The 23,466-nt window shown below is 42.4% G+C and overlaps 1 protein-coding gene across 1 annotated transcript; it reads right to left on the bottom strand.

Moving 5' to 3' along the window:
- Positions 1-2,383: 2,383 nt before the first annotated feature.
- Positions 2,384-4,357, bottom strand: LOC120043950 (general transcription factor II-I repeat domain-containing protein 2-like). Its single transcript, XM_038988550.1, has one exon. The coding sequence runs from the start codon at positions 4,355-4,357 to the stop codon at positions 2,480-2,482; it is 1,878 nt and encodes a 625-aa protein (XP_038844478.1). The 3' UTR covers positions 2,384-2,479.
- Positions 4,358-23,466: the final 19,109 nt, after the last annotated feature.

The following is a 23,466-nucleotide window of genomic DNA, read 5'->3' as shown; positions in this document are numbered from 1 at the left end:
GACTAGAGGACCAGGCGCTGCAGCCGAGGTCCACAAGTAGTCACGACCCCGAAACGCAACACAAGGTTGAAGAGTGTCGTGGTAATTTCCTGTATTACTAAATGATGAGAGTTTACAAACCACACACAAGTCAGAGTTATATTTTAAAGTCCATCTTTAATTATATGAGCTTCACCATAGCCCTTTGATTCTCAGATCAATTCAGTGTCTATAAATTCATTCTCTGAGAGTGCTTACAAAACAATTCTTAGTATATTTTATAGCCAAGATACACCCCTCTCAACTCACATGATGAACCACAGATCTTAGGAACTTCACAAAGGGCCTTTTACTTGAAAGAGGAGTATCCCATAGCCAGATAGCATTAGCTATAAATTATCGTTCAGTTTGGTCTCTTAGACGAGGTTCTACTTCTCGTTCTTGGTACTTCGTAGTACCAAGACATTACCTCATCCAATGGCATATATCAATTGTCAATTCTAGATACTCCCATCTCAAATACACCCCCTCTTCTCCCCACTCCTGGAGAAGCTCACTAAGGGGAGTGAACCTCTAGGTCATATACTATGAAAGATAAGTTCAACATCAGAGGAGTGGTATAATGGTTCCAGACACTGCCATACTCCTCCCCCCCCCAATGGGAAAATGAGGGAATGACTGGAGTACAGACATAGTGGAGCCCTTAACATGGTTTCACAGATATATTCACCTATGAAAGACAATGTTCAAACCTGACTTCTCCCTTTCTGATATTCTGCCTATTACCAGACATGTAAAAGACAAGCCTGACCTCTTCCCTCTCTGGGCCCCAAGTGACTTTTTCCCTAGAGAGAAAGGAAAATGCAACTGCCAACAGTATAGTCCAAAAGAAGACATTCTAATGACAAGTATAAAATAAATAAAACATCTTATTTATCTATGTTACTTAACTAATTCTGATTCAGCTACGACAAGAGGAACTACTTGACAATCATTGCTATTGTTGAGTACTGTATCTAAGAAGGTAAATTCAAGCAGGACCACCCGGTTATTCTCTTGAAGTCCCCTGTTGTCCACACGGCTCTCCTATCCACGCTGGGAGCGTCGACACAGCTGATTAGCCTCCTCAGAAGACCACTCTTACAGAACGAATGCAAGGAAACAGACAACTAAGAGAAAGAACATTGTGAAATCTTGTGGAGAATCAGAGACTTACACCCGATAACGAAGGAGACGGCCATCGAAAGAACAAGGCGTCGGCCGAACCTATCCCACTAAGCGGAACTCAGCCCATGAAGAGATACCCAACAGAGACCTTCAACACGTAAATGAAATCCATTACAATTTTTACCCATAAGAGCGGCAGTTCGGGTCAAGGTGTTAGGGCTAAACTAAGCATAGTTTACAAATGTTGTCAAGTGTTGCTTTTTTTCTCTTGCTCTCTCTTTTTAAATCTCCATCTTGTGTAACACGTGTCATATTGTGTTGGTCCGCTAGGGACCTGTTGTCATTGTATTAACTTCTAATCAATAACCTAGACTGTGTGTGTGTGTGTGTGTGTGTGTCTTATGCTATCATTTAGCTTGTTAGTAAATAAATAATCAACTCCATTTGTGTGGTACGGAATGATTAGTGAGACCCAGGTTTGTGCCGATTTAAAGGATTATGCGACGTTCAGAATGAGACTGATATGAGGAAATTATAGACTGCTATGATATCGAGATTCTGATTTATTCTTGAGTTAATTTGGGAAACGGTACAGACTTTTCCCTTGGTGCCCCAGGTTACTGAGTTAATTGTTACATTATTAATTTTACCACATAATAATAAACACAGTTACTTATTCGATAAATTGCATGTCATCACATTAACAATAGCAACATCACGACAAAATGATAGTCCCACTAAGCGCAAACCAGATGGGATGGCGTATCGCTGCAGAATGCTGTGTTAGCCATGCTGGTTAAGTGTGCCTTGAATTCTAAATAAATCACAGACAGTGTCACCAGCAAAGCACCCCCACACCATCACACCTCTTCCTCCATGCTTCATGGTGGGAACAACACATGCAGAGATCATCCGTTCACCTACTCTGCGTCTCAAAGACACATTGGTTTGGAACCAATAATCTCAAATTTTGACTCATTAGACCAGGGGTGTCAAACTCAAATAACCAGTGGGCCAAAATGTAAAACCTGAACAAAGTCGCGGGCCAACATTGAACAAATGAACCTTTTAATATGGACCCAAACAAGTTTTGCTTTAACATTGAATATGGAACAAGCATCGCTTATTACCATACAATATATAATTTAATAGTGGAGACATGCAAAATCGAATTTCAAATGAAAAAACACATCAATGGCATTCATTTATTAAATAAATAAAATTTAAATAAAAATCGTATGCCTCTTTTCTATTTGCAGCCTTCTGATTTAAATACCAAAATAAACTTTTTCCACTGGCTAATAATTTTACAAATAAAATGATAATAAATCAATCAACCATTCAAGCCCATGCCTTGTAGCAAGAAAAAGTGCACAAAGAAAACGTTAATTATTGCACACTGATCTGATGTGCCCAAGCCAGATACCTGGCATCTCTTCTTGGATGCTAGTTCATCAATGTCTGGGCTCAGGCTCTGAGCTGAAAAAATCCTCAGTATCGAGCGAAGGTGTTCATCAGTCAGACGTCTCCTGTGAGTTGTTTTGGTCATCTTCATCGAGGAGAAAAGTTGTTCGCATAGATAAGTGCTGCCGAACATGGAGAGCATCTGAGCAGCTTGGGTGCGGAGCTGAGGCATTGTGTCAGGGATGAACCGTGGAAACTGTGCGGCGCCCACAGCATCATACTTTGACTTCAGCGTGTCGTTGCACTGGAGTTCAATCAGCTCCATTTGGATGTTGGTTGGTGCATTTTCCACATCAACTGCGAAGGGATTACTAAGCAGTTCAAACCTACATTTCTGGACATCGAAGTCGGCAAATCGCCGGCTAAACTCAGCGGCGAGAACACTGAGTTTTTCAGCAAACTGTGCGCATGGGAACACGGCGGTAGAGATCTGCGCTTTTATGGTTTGGCAGCAGGGAAAATGGCAAGGGTTTCCTTGCAGCATCTGATTCTCCCACAGGCACAGTTTAGTTTTAAAGGCCCTCACTGCAGCGTACATGTCTGTGATGATGCGCCCCCGCCCCTGAAGCTGCAGGTTCAGCGCATCGAGATGGCTCGAGATGTCACAGAGAAAGGCCAGCTCACACAGAAACTTTTGCTCCCGGAGCTCTGCTGTATCCTTCCCTTTGGTTTCCAGGAATTGACATATTTCCTCACGCAGCTCGAAACATCTGTTCAGTACTTTTCCTCTGCTTAGCCATCTCACCTCTGTGTGATACGGCACGTCTGCGTATTCCGAACCACACTCCTCTAGAAAAAATTTAAACTGGCGGTGATTCAGACCTTTGGCTCTTATAAAGTTAACTACCTGTGTTACTGTGGTCATAACATGTTCCATCTTTAGGGCTTTGGCACACAGTGATTCCTGATGTATGATGCAGTGGTAAACAGTTAGCTCACCTGCACAGTTCTCTTCCCGCATCTTCTCCCGAACCATGCCCACCAGTCCACTCTTTTTACCGCACATCGCTGGCGCACCATCTGTCGTTAATCCAACGAGTTTATCCCACGGCAGCTTTATTTCAGTTACACATTTGGAAACCTCCTCAAAGATTTCCTTTCCTGTGGTTGTGCCATGCATTGATTTGAATCCCAATAGCTCCTCCGTAACACACAGATTTGAGTCCACTCCACGGATGAAGACTGACAGCTGAGCAGTATCAGATGCGTCGCAGCTCTCATCCACAGCGAGGGAGAACGCAACGAAATCTTTTCCCTTTTCCATCAGCTGGTCATACAGATTGGTGGCAAGATCACATGTGCGATCAGCTACTGTGTTCCTGCTCAGGCTCACGTTTGAAAATGCTTGCTTTTTCTCTGGGCATACGAGGTCACAAACTTTCATCATGCACTTTTTCACGAACTCTCCCTCATTAAAGGGCCGGGCTGATTTTGCGATCTCTGCTGCCACTATATAACTAGCCTTTACAGCAGCCTCACTTTGTGATGTGGCTTTTTTGAACATATTCTGTTGTGAAACCAAACTTCTTTTCATCTCCTCTACTTTCTGGCTCCTTTGAGTCATGTCCAGGTCCTTGTATTTGTCATGGTGTTTCGTTTCATAGTGTCGTCTAATGTTGTACTCCTTACTTACAGCCACGTTGACTCCACAAACAAGACAAACAGGTTTGTCTTTTACATATGTAAACAGATATTCTGCCTCCCACTTGTCCAGAAAGCTCCTGTTTTCTGCCTTTCTTTTCGCCATTTTTGGGAAGGGATAGCGCGCTGACAGTTGTAGCGTCTATGTTGCTATGACTACTGTCACAGAGGAGAGGGCATTTCTGGGTCCTGTCCTGATTGGCGCGCGAAAACAACAGCAGAGCATTATGGGATTCGTAGTATTAGCGGTGAATGCGCTGTATAATACCGGCGGGCCAGCTCTAGTAGTAATTTGGTATTGTCTCGCGGGCCAAATATAATTACCCCGCGGGCCAGAGTTTGACACCCATGCATTAGACCAATGGACAGATTTCCACTTGTCTAATGTCCATTGCTCGTGTTTCTTGGTCCAAGCAAGACTCTTCTTATTATTGGTGTGGTTTCTTTGCAGTAATTTAACCTCGAAGGCCTGATTCACGAAAACTCCTCTGAACAGTTGACGTTGAGATGTGTCTGTTACTTGAAGTCTGTGAAGCATTTATTTGGGCTGCAATTTCTGAGTCTGGTAACTCAAATTTATCCTCTGCAGCAGAGGTAACTCTGGGTCTTCCTTTCCTGCGGCGGTCCTCATGAGAGCCAGTTTCATCATAGCGCTTGATGGTTTTTGAGACTGCACTTGAAGAAACTTTCAAAGTTCTTGACATTTTCCTGACCTTCATGTCTTAAAGTAATGATGGACTGTCATTTCTCTTTGCTTATTTGAGCTGTTCTTGCCATAATACGGACTTGGTCTTTTACCGCCCCTTCTGTATACCACCCCTACCTTGTCACAGCACAACTGATTGGCTCGAACGCATTAAGAAGGAAAGAAATTCCACAAATTAACTTTTAACAAGGCACACCTGATAACTGAAATGCATTTCACCTTATGAAGCTGGTTGAGAGAATGCCAAGCGTGCGCAAAGCTGTCATCAAGGCAAAGGGTGGCTACTTTGAAGAATCTCAAATATAAAATGTATTTTGGTTATTTCCTAGTTTTGATGTCTTCACTATTATTCTACAATGTAGAGAATAGTAAAAAATAATGAAAACACCTTGAATGAGTTGGTGTGACCAAACTTTTGACTGCTGCTGTAGGTCGTTATGGGAAACACGAGGAGATGCATATAGAGTATGTGTCACGTTCCTGACCTTATTTCCTTTGTTTAGTCTTTATTTAGTTGGTCAGGACGTGAGCTGGGTGGGTATTATCTATGTTGTCTGTTTCTATGTGGGGTTTCTTGTTTGGCCTGATATGGTTCTCAATCAGAGGCAGGTGTTAGTCATTGTCTCTGATTGGGAACCATATTTAGGTAGCCTGTTTTGTAGTGTGTTTTGTGGGTGATTGTTCCTGTTCGTGTGTTCATCTGTTCTGTGTTCCCTAGTTCAGGACTGTAGCGTCTTCGGTTCTTTCTTTCAGTTTGTTGTTTTTGTTCGTCGTTTAAATATGGATTATCATCACGCTGCATTTTGGTCCTCCTCTCTTTCACCCGAAGACAGCCGTTACAGTATGTCCAAAAATGGCAACAGCAAACATAGTCCCCTATGAATGATGCGAAGCCCCCATTGGGCCAATCAAGGTAATTTTGTAAATGCCAGATCTCTATGGCAAGACACATCATTCACCCAAGTTTAGTCAAAATCGTGCCAGTGCTGTCTGAGATATCGCATGTGACTAATGGATGGACAGACAGATGGATGGACGAAGACAGATTCACAGTCCCCTCCCTGATTTCATCGTGAGGGACAACAATCACAGTATGGTTACCCTGAAATTGTTTGATATTGAGATAAAAACGGCTGAATTGGACTGCACGTTTTCTGCAATTCTACACATTTGGTCATGGGGCGGAGAGAAAACGTTACAATTTTATAGGACATTTCCTGCAATTCATCCCATTTGTCATGGGGTGGAGAGACATTTTTAAAATTTTAAAGCTAATGTCCTGGAATTCTAAACATTTTGTAGTGACTTATGCCATGTTAACATGATATCTGAGTTAGAATGAGTAAATCATATCAAATGTATTTATATAGCCCTTCATACATCAGCTGATATCTCAAAGTGCTGTACAGAAACCCAGCCTAAAACCCTAAACAGCAAGCAATGCAGGTGTAGAAGCACGGTGGCTAGGAAAAACTCCCTAGAAAGGCCAAAACCTAGGAAGAAACCTAGAGAGGAACCAGGCTATGAGGGGTGGCCAGTCCTCTTCTGGCTGTGCCGGGTGGAGATTATAACAGAACATGGCTAAGATGTTCAAATGTTCATAAATGACCAGCATGGTCAAATAATAATAATCACAGTAGTTGTCGAGGGTGCAGCAAGTCAGCACCTCAGGAGTAAATGTCAGTTGGCTTTTCATAGCCGATCATTAAGAGTATCTCTACCGCTCCTGCGGTCTCTGGAGAGTTGAAAACAGCAGGTCTGGGACAGGTAGCACGTCCGGTGAACAGGTCAGGGTTCCATAACCGCAGGCAGAACAGTTGAAACTGGAGCAGCAGCACGGCCAGGTGGACTGGGGACAGCAAGGAGTCATCATGCCAGGTAGTCCTGACACATGGTCCTAGGCCTCAGGTCCTCCGAGAGAGAGAAAGAGAATTAGAGAGAGCATACTTAAATTCACACAGGACACAGGATAAGACAGGAGAAGTACTCCAGATATAACAAACTGACCCTAGCCCCCCGACACAAACTACTGCAGCATAAATACTGGAGGCTGAGACAGGAGGGGTCAGGAGACACTGTGGCCCCATCCGATGATACCCCCGGACAGGGCCAAACAGGAAGGATATAACCCCACCCACTTTGCCAAAGCACAGCCCCCACACCACTAGAGGGATATCTTCAACCACCAACTTACCATCCTGAGACAAGGCCGAGTATAGCCCACAAAGATCTCCGCCAACCCAGACAGGAAGATCACGTCAGTGACTCAACCCACTCAAGTGACGCACCCCTCCTAGGGACGGCATGAAAGAGCACCAGTAAGCCAGTGACTCATCCCCTGTAATAGGGTTAGAGGCAGAGAATCCCAGTGGAGAGAGGGGAACCGGCCAGGCAGAGACAGCAAGGGCGGTTCGTTGCTCCAGAGCCTTTCCGTTCACCTTCACACTCCTGGGCCAGACTACACTCAATCATATGACCCACTGAAGAGATGAGTCTTCACTAAAGACTTAAAGGTTGAGACCGAGTCTGCGTCTCTCACATGGGTAGGCAGACCATTCCATAAAAATGGAGATCTATAGGAAAAAGCCCTGCCTCCAGCTGTTTGCTTAGAAATTCTAGGGACAATTAGGAGGCCTGCATCTTGTGACCGTAGCGTACGTGTAGGTATGTACGACAGGACCAACTCGGAAAGATAGGTAGGAGCAAGCCCATGTAACACTTTGTAGGTTAACAGTAAAACCTTGAAATCAGCTCTTGCCTTAACAGGAAGCCAGTGTAGGGAGGCTAGCACTGGAGTAAGATGATCAAATATTTTGGTTCTAGTCAGGATTCTAGCAGCCGTATTTAGCACTAACTGAAGTTTATTTAGTGCTTTATCCGGGTAGCCGGAAAGTAGAGCATTGTAGTAGTCTAACCTAGAAGTAACAAAAGCATGGATAAATTTTTCTGCATCAGTTTTGGACAGAAAATGTCTGATTTTTGCAATGTTACGTAGATGGAAAAAAGCTGTCCTTGAAACAGTCTTGATATGTTCGTCAAAAGAGAGATCAGGGTCCAGAGTAACGCCGAGGTCCTTCACAGTTTTATTTGAGACGACTTTACAACCATCAAGATTAATTGTCAGATTCAACAGAAGATCTCTTTGTTTCTTGGGACCTAGAACAAGCATCTCTGTTTTGTCCGAGTTTAAAAGTAGAACGTTTTCAGCCATCCACTTCCTTATGTCTGAAACACAGGCTTCAAGCGAGGGCAACTTTGGGGCTTCACCATGTTTCATTGAAATGTACAGCTGTGTGTCATCCGCATAGCAGTAACAGTATGTTTTCGAATGACATCCCCAAGAGGTAAAATATATAGTGCAAACAATAGTGGTCCTAAAACGGAACCTTGAGGAACACTGAAATGTACAGTTGATTTGTCAGAGGACAAACCATTCACAGAGACAAACTGATATCTTTCCGATAGATAAGATCTAAACCAGGCCAGAACTTGTCCGTGTAGACCAATTTGGGTTTCCAATCTCTCCAAAAGAATGTGGTGATCGATGGTATCAAAGGCAGCACTAAGGTCTAGTAGCACGAGGACAGATGCAGAGCCTCGGTCTGACGCCATTAAAAGGTCATTTACCACCTTCACAAGTGCAGTCTCAGTGCTATGATGGGGTCTAAAACCAGACTGAAGCATTTCGTATACATTGTTTGTCTTCAGGAAGGCAGTGAGTTGCTGCGCAACAGCATTTTCTAAAATTTTTGAGAGGAATGGAAGATTCGATATAGGCCGATAGTTTAAAATATTTTCTGGGTCAAGGTTTGGCTTTTTCAAGTGAGGCTTTATTACTGCCACTTTTAGTGATTTTGGTACACATCCGGTGGATAGAGAGCCGTTTATTATGTTCAACATAGGAGGGCCAAGCACACGAAGCAGCTCTTTAAGTAGTTTAGTTGGAATAGGGTCCAGTATGCAGCTTGAAGGTTTAGAGGCCATGATTATTTTCATCATTGTGTCAAGAGATATAGTACTAAAACACTTAAGTGTCTCTCTTGATCCTAGGTCCTGGTAGAGTTGTGCAGACTCAGGACAGCTGAGCTTTGGAGGAATACGCAGATTTAAAGAGGAGTCCGTCATTTGCTTTGTAATGATCATGATCTTTTCCTCAAAGAAGTTCATGAATGTATTACTGCTGAAGTGAAAGCCAGCCTCACTTGGGGTATGCTGCTTTTTAGTTAGCTTTGCGACAGTATCAAAAATAAATTTTGGAATGTTCTTATTTTCCTCAATTAAGTTGGAAAAATAGGATGATCGAGCAGCAGTGAGGGCTCTTCGATACTGCACAGTACTGTCTTTCCAAGCTAGTCGGAAGACTTCCAGTTTGGTGTGGCGCCATTTCCGTTCCAATTTTCTGGACGCTTGCTTCAGAGCTCGGGTATTTTCTGTATACCAGGGAGCTAGTTTCTTATGACAAATGTTTTTCGTTTTTAGGGGTGCAACTGCATCTAGGGTATTGCGCAAGGTTAAATTGAGTTCCTAAGTTAGGTGGTTAACTGATTTTTGTCCTCTGACGTCCTTGGGTAGGCAGAATGAGTCTGGAAAGGCATCAAGGAATCTTTGTGTTGTCTGAGAATTTATAGCACGACTTTTGATGCTCCTTGGTTGGGGTCTGAGCAGATTATTTGTTGCCATTGCAAACGTAATAAAATAGTGGTCCGATAGTCCAGGATTATGAGGAAAAACATTAAGATCAACAACATTTATTCCATGGGACAAAACTAGGTCCAGAGTATGACTGTGGCAGTGAGTAGGTCCAGAGACATGTTGGACAAAACCCACTGAGTCGATGATGGCTCCGAAAGCCTTTTGGAGTGGGTCTGTGGACTTTTCCATGTGAATATTAAAATCACCAAAAATTTGAATATTATCTGCTGTGACTACAAGGTCCGATAGGAATTCAGGGAACTCAGTGAGGAACGCTGTATATGGTCCAGGAGGCCTGTAAACAGTAGCTATAAAAAGTGATTGAGTAGGCTGCATAGATTTCATGACTAGAAGCTCAAAAGACGAAAATGTCATTTTTTTTGTTGGTAAATTGAAATTTGATATCGTAAATGTTAGCAACACCTCCGCCTTTGCGGGATGCACGGGGGATATGGTCACTAGTGTAACCAGGAGGTGAGGCCTCATTTAACACAGTAAATTCATCAGGCTTAAGCCATGTTTCAGTCAGGCCAATCACATCAAGATTATGATCAGTGATTAGTTCATTGACTATAACTGCCTTTGAAGTGAGGGATCTAACATTAAGTAGCCCTATTTTGAGATGTGAGGTATCACGATCTCTTTCAATAATGGCAGGAATGGAGGAGGTCTTTATCCTAGTGAGATTGCTAAGGCGAACAGCGCCATGTTTAGTTTTGCCCAACCTAGGTCGAGGCACAGACACAGTCTCAATGGGGATAGCTGAGCTGACTACACTGACTATGCTAGTGGCATAGTCAATGTCGGTGCCATGGATTTCAGGGCCCCTGGCCACCTGCCCTTAACAGATAATTTATCTGTTATTATACAAAGAGTGTACAAAACATTAGGAACACCTGCTTTTTCCATGACATAGACTGACCAGGTGTATCCAGGTGAAAGCTATGATCCCTTATTGATGTTACCTGTTATATCCACTTCAATCAGTGTAGATGAAGGGGAGGAGACAGGTTAAAGAAGGATTTTAAGCCTTGAGACAATTGAGACATGGATTGTGTGTGTGCCATTCAGAGTGTGAATGGCCAAGAAAAAATCTTTAACTGTCTTTAAACGGAATATGATAGTAGGTGCCAGGCGCACCAGTTTGAGTATGTCAAGAACTGCACCGCAGTTGGGTTTTTCACTGGGTTTTTCACGCTCAACAGTTTCCTGTGTGTACCATGAATGTTCCACCACCCAAAGGACATCCAGCCAACTTGACACAACTGTGGGAAGCGTTGGAGTCAACATAGGCCAGCATCCATGTGGAATGCTTTCGACACCTTGTATTCCATGCCCTGATGAATTGAGGCTGTTCTGAGGGCAAAGGGGGGTGCAACACAATATTAGGAAGATGTTCTTAATGCAAAAATGCCCTCCTAAAAGTTGTTATAACACCAGTTCTGTTAGTGATATAAAGATTCTAACGAGAGTTTGTTTTATAGACTTATTTCGGAAAAGTCAAGGACGCAGGGGGGCTTTAAAAATCATGAACAGTCCAAATGACTGCTTTAGCAGTTCTATGTTGGGTTTTATAGTGAAGACATAACTGTAACTGTTAACATGTATTAACTTTTAATGAATGAAACCCGTCATGATGTTTTCTGATACAAACAAATCACTTGAAAAAGTAGGTTACCTTTGCACGTTCCTTCAAAATAATTCCAGCATCCGAACAGAGCACTGTGCACCCGCCAACTTTCCTTCAAGTCGCAACTATCTCACAATAGAAAGCATCTGAATGAGTGAAACAGCGCCCCCTCTGTGTAACTATATGTATGCCATTCTGTTTTGGTCCAGACAGCGTCAGATAGATGGGCTACACAAACTGAGACAGAGTGGCGCTGTTTCGTTTGCTCTAATGATTTATCTGAGATTGATGCTTCTTTCTTTGTGTCTCCGTCAAAATAAATTATCAATATAAAAATATTTTTACGGTTGGGTTGTCCAGGCCCCCTAAGGCCCGCCCATAACGCTGTCCCTGTGCTAACTGGGAAGTGTTTGTTCTAGAACGTTATGTATAGCTATGTCCCTTGTCGACTGAGGTCAATGAATGAAGCTACAGCAGCCAAGGTGATAATGGCTGTTTTTGCTGTTCTCCAAAAAGCATTTTAAAGCTTTTAAATTGTGTAGAAATGCAGTAAATCAGCTTAAACTTTCAAAAAATTCCTTGGATGGGAAAACAAGTCCTTGGAGGGGGAGTTACCACCGAACATGTATCGAACTTGAATATGGAGCAATATGGATCACTTCAAATGGATTTGAATAAATTAGGGCAGATAGAAATTAACTATTTAAACAATTATTCAATACAATGCATTGTAGTTTAAATTTTCAACGCTATTTGTGATACAATCTGATTTTCCATGGCCACACATGACTGATTTCTGGTCCCTCCTTGGCCACCCCATTTCAAAAATCCTAGAAACACTCCTGGCAGTCAGTCTGAGCCTTGGGTGAGAGCAGTTCCACTGACTGTGTTTTGTTGTAGTGCTCTAACATGGCCAGGAGACAGCAATGTTTTCCTGGATAAATTCCTATCTGTCTGGTGGAGAAGCAAGTTAAGTCCACTTATCTCATTTTACCCCCTGAAGGCTACAACTGCTCAGTCCCTCATCTGTTCCATACTCAGACTATAGTGTCAGTCTTTATCTCCATCCTCTTTTCATTAGTCCTCTAGCAGAGACTTCCTCTTGACAGCTATCTGATCATGCTGGATGTGGATAGATTTCATATCAGATCTGGACCGGGTCACAGCTGGGAAGAATAGAACAGAACCTGATTTCATCTTCCTGGTCATGCATTGTAGTCATGCATTGCTAAGTGGACCTATGAGTCTTATAATGTGATTTATGCCTAGTTTCAATTTGAGAACATGACTTTAAATAGAATCATGAATAAACCTGTAGGAAACGTTATGCTGAAGTACTGAAATTCCCACAGAAGAATGTTGTTTCTTAACGTTCTCTGAACTATTTGAGAACATTCCCAATGTCAAACCAGTTGAAGAACGTTCCTAGAACATTAAAACGATTTATATTAAATGTAACCATGTTTGAGCTTTTAGGAAATGTTCTGTAAAGTAATGAAATACCAAGAAAATAATGTTTTTTTTTGTCAAGTTCCTTAAATGTGCTGAGGATGTTCCAAAACCAACCCAGCTAGCACCTTTGGTTCCTTGGAAGTTGTGGAAACGTTTTTTGGTTTCCCAGTGGTTCTGGGAACAAAACCATAAGTTTCCTGATCGGTAAAACAGATAATTTTTTAAAACACATTCTCAGAACGGATGTGAAAATTGTCTGTTCTGGGAACGTACATTTTTTAGGTTGTAGGGAGGTTCTGAGAACGTTTTACTATGGTTCCCTGAAAGTTTTCCTGGGAGGTTTTATCTGTCATGTCTGTGACTATCATTAAATGTGAAGACTGTATACAAATTCTCTATGTGTAATTTAATTACACGATTAAACTAATCATGTAACTTTAATTAACTAGGAAGTCGGGGCACCGGAAAAATGTGGTTTTCACACACACATGAAATACATAGTTACATTTCTTCCCAAATGAGCGGCGTTGTAGCACTAGGTGATGGTTGTATGGGGACTTTGTTTATGGCTCTATCACTTCCTAAGTGTCAAAGGAACTGAAACAAAAAGGAATGAAAGCATAAACAAAATATATACAAAATATATTTATCACACCAAAATCATCTAATTGGACTGTATTCTATATACGTCCAACGTCCTGGCAAAATAACTCTATCATGGCATTGTCTAATGTCATATCTAGGGCGTTCCTAATTTGCGGTGTGTTGCTTAGGGCACTATCCGAAGTTGACTACATGATAAGTCTACAGCTCTAAGCCCCCAGCTTCGGGCAGTCGACAGGGATGACCTATGGACCCCTGTGGAGCAACTGGTGAGTACTGCAGCTGTAGATTCAAAAGGCCTAAGTAACTTTTCAACTTTACTAAGGCTGGTATTTTGTTCAGACCCTCAAGCATAAATCCTTATTAAATGTTTCGCTGTACGTGTGTGTTTGTGCTTACACCAGCGCACATAGAGTGGGGCAAAAAAGTATTTAGTCAGCCACCAATTGTGCAAGTTCTCCCACTTAAAAAGATGAGAGGCCTGTAATTTTCATCATAGGTACACTTCAACTATGACAGACAAAATGAGAGAAAAAAATCCAGAAAATCACATTGTAGGATTTTTAATGAATTTATTTGCAAATGATGGTGGAAAATAAGTATTTGGTCAATAACAAAAGTTTCTCAATACTTTGTTATATACCCTTTGTTGGCAATGACAGAGGTCAAACGTTTTCTGTAAGTCTTCACAAGGTTTTCACACACACTGTTGCTGGTATTTTGACCCATTCCTCCATGCAGATCTCCTCTAGAGCAGTGATGTTTTGGGGCTGTTGCTGGGCAACACGGACTTTCAACTCCCTCCAAAGATTTTCTATGGGGTTGAGATCTGGAGACTGGCTAGGCCACTCCAGGACCTTGAAATGCTTCTTACGAAGCCACTCCTTCGTTGCCCGGGCGGTGTGTTTGGGATCATTGTCATGCTGAAAGACCCAGCCACGTTTCATCTTCAATGCCCTTGCTGATGGAAGGAGGTTTTCACTCAAAATCTCACGATACATGGCCCCATTCATTCTTTCCTTTACACGGATCAGTCGTCCTGGTCCCTTTGCAGAAAAACAGCCCCAAAGCATGATGTTTCCACCCCCATGCTTCACAGTAGGTATGGTGTTCTTTGGATGCAACTCAGCATTCTTTGTCCTCCAAACACGACGAGTTGAGTTTTTACCAAAAAGTTATATTTTGGTTTCATCTGACCATATGACATTCTCCCAATCGTCTTCTGGATCATCTAAATGCTCTCTAGCAAACTTCAGACGGGCCTGGACATGTACTGGCTTAAGCAGGGGGACACGTCTGGCACTGCAGGATTTGAGTCCCTGGCGGCGTAGTGTGTTACTGATGGTAGGCTTTGTTACTTTGGTCCCAGCTCTCTACAGGTCATTCACTAGGTCCCCCCGTGTGGTTCTGGGATTATTGCTCACCGTTCTTGTGATCATTTTAACCCCACGGGATGAGATCTTGCGTGGAGCCCCAGATCGAGGGAGATTATCAGTGGTCTTGTATGTCTTCCATTTCCTAATAATTGCTCCCACAGTTGATTTCTTCAAACCAAGCTGCTTACCTATTGCAGATTCAGTCTTCCCAGCCTGGTGCAGGTCTACAATTTTGTTTCTGGTGTCCTTTGACAGCTCTTTGGTCTTGGCCATAGTGGAGTTTGGAGTATGACTGTTTGAGGTTGTGGACAGGTGTCTTTTATACTGATAACAAGTTCAAACAGGTGCCATTAATACAGGTAACGAGTGGAGGACAGAGGAGCCTCTTAAAGAAGAAGTTACAGGTCTGTGAGAGCCAGAAATCTTGCTTGTTTGTAGGTGACCAAATACTTATTTTCCACCATAACTTGCAAATAAATTCATTAAAAATCCTACAATGTGATTTTCTGTATTTTTTTTCTCATTTTGTCTGTCATAGTTGAAGTGTACCTATGATGAAAATTACAGGCCTCTCTCATCTTTTTAAGTGGGAGAACATGCACAATTGGTGGCTGACTAAATACTGTTTTGCCCCACTGTACCATGGGAAAGAAACCAAGTATCCGGGTAGGCTGAAATGTGTTCAGAATGAGTCTGATGTCATCAGATAATTTCCAGGTCAATGCCTGGAGGTCAGTAAGAATTGATGTCGACCTCAAGACATTTGTTAAGGGGCCCTGTAGTAGTTTTACTACACGTCAATGTGTCTTACACCATTGTAGTGGTGGTAGGTATGAAGGAGTCTATTTCATAGCTATGTCATCCACAGAGGAGCTAACCTCACGATGGAAGTACTCTATAAGCACTGAACCAGTCGTATGCGGTGTGATCATGGTTCATGTCTTCTAATAACTTTCCTCCTGAATGGAGGGTTCTATTTATTAGTGGCATATGTGTTGACCATCAGAAGAGTTTTCTGGAGATTCCCTTACACGTGTTGCAATCTGGGTGACTACTAACTCCTCTGTTATCAATAGCAATTTGACTTGTGAGGTCTCTGACCTTCTTACTGATTGTGGCTGGACTGACTGTGCTGGCATTGGTACTGGTACTCAAGGGGACCAGTTGTCCTACCGATTTATTCTGAAATGTTATTCTACTGGAATACATGATTAGAGCATTTTACTAGTTGTATTGTATTTGAACCTACACATGGCAATGAATGACTATTTTTGCCATTTGTTTTAGAGGTGGAACATCCACTGGACTTCTTTACGACCAGTTTGGTACACATCTGTAATATCTTAGAAGTGTTCTAAGATTATCCCCGTCTAGGGGCCTGTCTGCTGCTCACTGTTCTCATAGGGAAGTTTACAACTAGATTTGTTTTCTCCTCTGGCGGCCTCGTACGGTGTTGCATGTAGTCTCGACCCCCCCCATCGGCCTCGATGAGGCTCATCATGGGTCTGGGCTACTATTCCCCCCTTTGTGTCTCAGGACCCGCCCACCAGCGGTTGTTGTTGGTATCCAAGGTACAAATGAAAAGATCGTACCCGATGTACGAGTTGTCAGCGGCCGTGTTGTTATGAGAATGGCTGTAACCTTTTCACCAAATCTCCCGGTGTTTGTGCTTCAAAATACTCAGTGGCTGTCGAGGCCTGTCAGCCACCACAGCGTCCGCGTGTGGCAACCTCTTCAGTATCTGCGAACTGAGACGAGGATATCTGTCTGTGAAATAGCAAAGTGTTTCACCAGTGGGAGTCATTAGTGTCATTGTAAGGGGTGACAGTCCCCCACAAAGTGGAAGATGTATCATCGGAAGCAGAGTACACTGCGCATCTATGTTTTTCTTGCTGAGACGGCCACAGTGCTTGCGGAAGTGTCCGAAGGGCAAGAGAAGTTCTCAACTACCGTAATGCACGACTTCAAGGAGGAGGGATGTTGCTCATTCACAGAGACTGCTGGCTCGAAATCATGAACATTTATGGTCAATCAGGTTTGCTGATGGAATGTGTCGAGAATTCGTAATATCTCCTTGGATCGGATTCTGCACGACGAGGATTCAAAACGTATTTTTCCCAAGGGGTGCTTTTGACAGATAGCCCTCATGAATGACTGTGTTGCAGCTAGCGTTAGGAGAAGACAGTGTGGTCAGTGGAGAAGGAACTGTGACCTGTGACCATACATGGTTGGTTTTCCAATCCATCAGTGGGAGTAACCGATCCATCAAGTCTGCTGCGAGTTGCAGGGGTTCAGATTCAAGGCTGGTAACATACACAGGATGAATGAGCGGTACGTCCTGGAAGTGTAGTTTCAGCATGACTCTCAATGTGAGAGGCGGGGTAGTCTGAGTGAAACCTTGAAGCTAGTGTCGCATCGTTCCACTTTTAACCAACGTTTAGTTGGCTTCAAAACCCTTTTGAGATCATCAAACAATGTTTGAGAGATGAGCGATATTGTCGCGCCCGAATCCATTAGCCCATGACAAGTTAAGCAGTCCTCCAGGACCGTTTCCAGGTATGGCCGTTTAGAGTTGCATTAGGTGGACATATTCCCCATAAAGTGGAGTGGTCGTTTCGCAACGACGTGATGTGCCATTTCTGTTCAAGGTGAAAACAGATGGACTTTTCTGATTTTGAGTGGGCTTTGTTTTAGCAAAGCTTTTGATCTGTTTCTTCTGAACCTTTGTATCAGAGTCTATAGACAAAGCCTGTGGGCTTGTTTCTTGATCGAGCGGGCCCTGGATAGGATCTCGAGTGAGAGCGGGAGAAATATGATTTTTAACTTCCTTGCAAGGGTGTTAATTCCTGCGGACCTGGTGTCCGGCAATTCCCCGTATAGTCCTTGTGACTTATCTTTTACCCTTTTCTCAAATGTTTCTTGCTTTAGTTCTTCACATAGTGGAACCACTAGAGAACATTGGTCTACGTTTTGATTGTCCTTGAACCCTTGGTTACCCTTGTGCTCTGTCACTTTGTGTGAGTTGGGTGCAGGAACATAGCGAACAGGTCGATTGTAGCGGTAGTTGTTTCGATGGCGACGTACTTTACAGTTATTTAGTTAGGTGGTTATTGGATGCATGGTTTTGTGGTAGAAACCGTTGTTGTGAGTCATCTTTCAACGCTCCAATACCTGATAATGCACCATCTAACTGGAGTGAGTGCTCCTGGTCAAACTTCAAAACCGAGTTGTCAGGGCTCTTAGCGTGGCGAGCTTTTGATGCCTCAAAAGCTATGCTTGCAAGCTCTCTGAGTTGTAAGATAGGCAAGCCAACGTGGGCTGTAGGGCCCAAGTAGGTAATGAAGGTGGGATACATGTTCGACAGAAACATTTGTTTGAATGGTAACAGCTCTTCCATTCTTGTTTCAGTGAGTAGTCCAAAGTAAGCTCAACAAAGCCTATGATAGTAAGATTGTGGGTGTTCATTCCAAGCTTGTTTGACAGTGTTAGCCAGTGAGCTATTGTTTGTGAGTTGCAGAACCACTGAATTCAAATTTCAAAGCTGTGGCAAGTTTAGCGTAGTCATTTTGCACGTGTTGCTGTTGTAGACGAATTAACCGCATCATGTGTCTTTTTGATGTTGGCTTCAACAGGTAAACCCTGACAGAACCCGTAGCGTTCGGGTAGCCATCCGATGCATCCTCTATGTCAGCTAGGAACGTCTCAGTATCATTTGGCTGACCTGGAATGGGGTCAAAGGTGGGGACATTTTTGAAGAGTTTGTCAAGGCTTGCGTGCCAAGCAGGTGGAGAGGGTTGGCTTCATCCTGTGGGGAAATTGGGGCCGAAAGGCCAAGAGGAGAAGCCAAGCTTTGGCTTTGTTGGGGAAGAGGCGCTATATTACTCAGTGCCGAATGGCCAAGAGGAGAAGACTGGAGGACACATGAGGGAGGCAAAGTCTGAAACCTTCTATCGTCTTCATTCCTTTGAGTACCGGGCTCCGGTTGCTTGGTTGGATAGTCACACTGTAGCGCGTGACCGTTCTGGAATTCCACCAGATTGTACCTAAGGGTGGTATATTATGTTGGAGATTTTCCAGTCGTCGGATGATTTTCAGTAACATATACTGTTCTCTTTGAAGTAGAAAGAATTATCAATATAAGCTTAAATATTAGACATATGTAAGCAGAATGAAGGCTAAACCTATGTGAGTGTCCAAGCTAGATCAACATCGAATTGACCATTGGACATGTAAAGAACAGAACGTAAGCAGAATCTGTGTAGATGAGGCAAGGTAAACTAACAAGACGTGACTGGTCTGGGCCATATCTGATCTTGTGAAGGCTACTGGACACGCACACAAGTTAAGCATACATTGATAATGTAGGTCTGAACTTGTAAAGACCTTTGGACAAGAACATTAGCTAAGGGGTATGCATGTCACGCCACCAATAGAATCTATGCCCCAATATCTGAGCCAATAAGAGAATGGAAACTATGTAACAAAGCAAATGGGGTGATGACGTTATGTAAAGGTAAAAATGTATAAAAGCCAAGCACTAAGAATGAGAAGGCAGTACTTCCATGGAGGTGCTCGGCTTTGTTGCACTCTGCAATTAAAGTCTAATTGAATTCACAAGCTTCAGTATCTGAGTAGTATTTGATTTAATATTTTCCACAACATCTGCTGCATTGCAGAGTCCACTTGAGTGCTTAGAGTACTGATTTGACACATAAGTGTCACACTTGCTCCTTTCTGTCTCAAACTTATCTGTCATGGTTTGCAGATAGAAGTCTTGAGTACGGTGCGAGAGATTCAGTGATGAGATTTTCTCCCTTTCCTTAGAAATCAATATTTCCATCTTCATCACTTGAGTTCTCTCATCATTCATTAGGTCGGCAACTTCAATGAGTTCTGCTGATTTGTCATCCAACTTAGTCATTGTGTCCGTTAACTGATCGTCTTTGGTCTGCAGCATTTGGAGTAGAACATTGTTACTTTGAGTAACGTTCAACAAAACTGCCTGCATGTTATAAAATTGCGCGTTCCTGTTTGTAGATAACTCAACAGATTTATCTAGTTTGGAGTGGACTACATCGTATTTAGTTTTGGCCAAATCGAGTTGTTCCTGTAGAAAACTATTTTGTTGATTTGCACTAGTGCTTGTTCATCGTCATAAGTATTTGCAGTTACTTTTAATTGTTCAGATTTCAAATGCAGTTCCTCAGTTAGCAGAATGCATTCATTTCCTGCTTTTGTCAATAGTTGCTCGGTTCTTTGTACTTGTCCCTTCATGTCAGCCATGTCTTGCATGTGCTTCTGCTGAGCACTGTGGTACTGGACTGATGCCAATCTTTGATGGTGATACATAAGGGCTAAAGTGGAGAGGACCATTACAAAGCCTGCATTCAATGGTTGATTTTGGAGAGCGTTCTCAATTTTTTCTGTTTTTCCGCTAATGGCAAATTAGGGTTTTTAAATTTTAAATAAAAAATATATATTAAAAAAATTCATATTTTTCAAAAGTTTGGTTTTGGAATACGTTGGAAGCTGCGAAGACGATTTTAATCTATTTATAGACATTAACTTCTTACGGCTGAGATCGACTTGACAACAGCCAGTGAAAGTGCAGGGCGCCAAAATCAAACAACAGAAATCTCATAATTAAAATTCCTCAAACATACAAGTATTTTACACCATTTTAAAGATAAACTTGTTGTTAATCCCACCATAGTGTCCGATTTCAAAAAGGCTTTACGACGAAAGCACACCATCTGATTATGTTAGGTCAGTACCTAGTCACAGAAAAGCACAGCCATTTTTCCAGCCAAAGAGAGGAGTCACAAAAGCAGAAATAGAGATAAAATGAATCACTAACCTTTGATGATCTTCATCAGATGACACTCATAGGACTTCATGTTACACAATACATGTATGTTTTGTTCGATAAAGTTCATATTTATATCCAAATATCTTAGTTTACATTGGCGCGTTATGTTCAGTAATGTTTTGCCTCAAACATCCGGTGATTTTGCAGAGAGCCACATCAATTTACAGAAATACTCATAATAGACATTGATAAGATACAAGTGTTTTACATGGAACTTTAGATAAACTTCTCCTTAACTTCTTTGGGGTAGGGGGCAGTATTTTCACGTCCGGATGAAAAGCGTGCCCAAAGTAAACTGCCTGCTGCTCAGGCCCAGATGCTAGGATATGCATATTATCAGTAGATTTGGATAGAAAACACTCTTTCTAAAACTGTTTGAATGATGTTTACTCTGGGCACCTTATTCATCCAAGCTACTCAATACTGCCCCCAGCCATAAGAAGTTAAAAAGTAAATGGGACCTGGCTGCATAGGGTGAGATGGATAGTGCACCTGCAAACAACAAAGAACATTAAGATAAATTACAATTAATTGTCTCACCCCTGTCTTTACACCGCTCAATGAAAGGTATTTGCCTGCCTCCCATATATATTTTTTTATGTATATTTTTGTGTGTATATCTATCCATCTATTGTCCTTAATCAGTGTAAAGGAGGAAATGTTGCTTACGTGTTGAGCGAAATCAAAGCTGTAATAAATTCTGATGTCTTTGCTTGCTGGTTCAGTAGGAGCCCCCCAGAGACAGCTGAAGGTCTTGACAGGTGGTCTTGCAGTCAGCAACCATCTTCTGGTAGACAGACCGCTCACTCTGAACAAGCAGGAGATGCTACTCTTGCATCTTTAGCTTGGCTGACTTTAACAGCTTCTGGCAGATTGGCAGATCTGAAGACCTGATAGTTGTTCCTCTGGCACTGCCAGCACAGGTCTGTCCTCGGCTTAGTGCTTGAGATGTGGGGCAGCAATTTTCTCCACAGATTCCTGAAGGAAGACAGTGCCAAACATGCTGGAGGTCAATTAAATAATCAAAATGTGTTTATGCTTTACATACCAAGTGTTGTCATCGATTCCTTGTAAAGACGCCACATTTTGAGACATGGGATGGCAGCAGCTTTCCACCAAAGTGTTTGTGTCCCGGGTGGCGTCCTGGTAATACTATTGCATTATCCTCTGTGTAGTTGTTGATGAAGATCACCACTCGCTGCAAGTCCTCATACTTCAGGTGTAACCTGTGCTTGCTTGGGCCAGCTCTCTTTTTGATGGGAGGCATTAGAACATTCTCCTTGTATAACTGGTGGAGGAGAGTCAGGCGTGTTCTATTGATGCTGAAAGACAAATTCCAGATACTAACATTACACACTTCATACACATAAGTTAATGTTACCTAGCAAGCCAGCCATCTAACCCCTGTTAATGTTAGCTAGCTAACAGCAAGCTTTAACTCGGGGTCTTTTGTTTAGACATGTAACATTAACTTTAGCTAGCTTGGCACGATCGTCCTCCAGAAAGTAGTCCATCACAACTTTTTCCCACTGACCTTTGTCGATAGCGCCTGATAAATTCAGGGCAGCAATGTTATTGAGAGCAGAAGCAACATATTGCAGTTATCCATGGCTAATGCTATAGCTTTTAAAAAAACTGCAGTAGAAAGAATTATCTACGCATTACGAGCAGCTCATTTTATAGACACAAGATGCTACACCGCAGACCAATCCAAACTCGTCTCTTGGCATGTCCAGCCCATTCATTATCTCAGCCAATCATGGCAGGCGGGAAGGTTGCTTACTTTTTCTGTGGCTGAACCAACTAGGCTCGTAATTTAACAATTGTATTCATACTTACAGATGGCATACAAGTTTGATATTAAGGCACATAAAAGTTCACATGTTCGAGAATGTATTTCTGCCCCCAAATAATGCATGGCCAATTAATGGGAGTGGCCAACACACCTGAACGCACTTAACAAGATAATGTTTTGTTGACGCTGAGAATGTAATGTACATGTTTTTAAATTACATTCTTTGAACGTTTAGGCATTAGGTTTAAGAGGACTTAATGTAATGTGCATCCTAAATGGCACCCTATTCCCTATGTAGTGCAATACTTTTGACCTGGGCCCATAATGTGCTATATAGTGGGAATAGGGTGCCATTTGGGACACATCCATAGTCTGATGACACATTTTAATGTACTTCTGTATGGGAGACGATAGTAACAAAGAGGAAGGGGTCGTTTTTCAAAAGAAAGAAAGCAAGTCTTCATAACTTAAAAAATTGCTTGGGAGATCGAATGTATAATGTTCAAGTTGTGTAATTGACTAACTGGGCCGGGTCAAGTCACGCTCAGCTCTCCTGGAAAACAATTTCCGAGCTGGCAGAGGAATAGATGCATACAAATCAAACACTTTCTGTGTTTGGGATAATGGTGTGATGATTTTAGAGTTCCCAGAGAGGAGGAAGAGAGGAGGAGAAGGTGATTAAAAGAGAAGTGACAGCAGCAGAGGACAGAGGAAGAGAAGGCAGAGTGATGCTGACTGAAAAATGCAGAGGAGATAAAACAATGAATAAAAGTCTCACTCATTTTATATCCTGAGTCTCAATGGAAACAGTGCAGAGAGAGAGTGAGAGAGAGAGAGAGAGACCCTCAGCTCACATGGTTCAAAATACATACCTGGAGGTGACAGCATTCCCTCCCCCTTTGTTCCAAGATGGCATAGCAGTCAGACGTCCTTTGTCCTCGTCTTGTCGTGTCCCATGTATATATATATTTACATCTTTCATATATTTTCTTTTCAAAACACTCTCCTGCAACCCGCCTCACCAATATAAAAAAATATATATATTATGTACCTCAAATCTGAAATCCACAATAGAAGCTAGCCAGAAGCTAG

This window comes from Salvelinus namaycush, chromosome 1 (genome assembly GCF_016432855.1).
Source record: "Salvelinus namaycush isolate Seneca chromosome 1, SaNama_1.0, whole genome shotgun sequence".
NCBI lineage: Eukaryota > Metazoa > Chordata > Actinopteri > Salmoniformes > Salmonidae > Salvelinus > Salvelinus namaycush.
The sequence above is the reverse complement of the archived record's forward strand: the minus strand, read 5'-3'. Positions and strand labels throughout refer to the sequence as shown.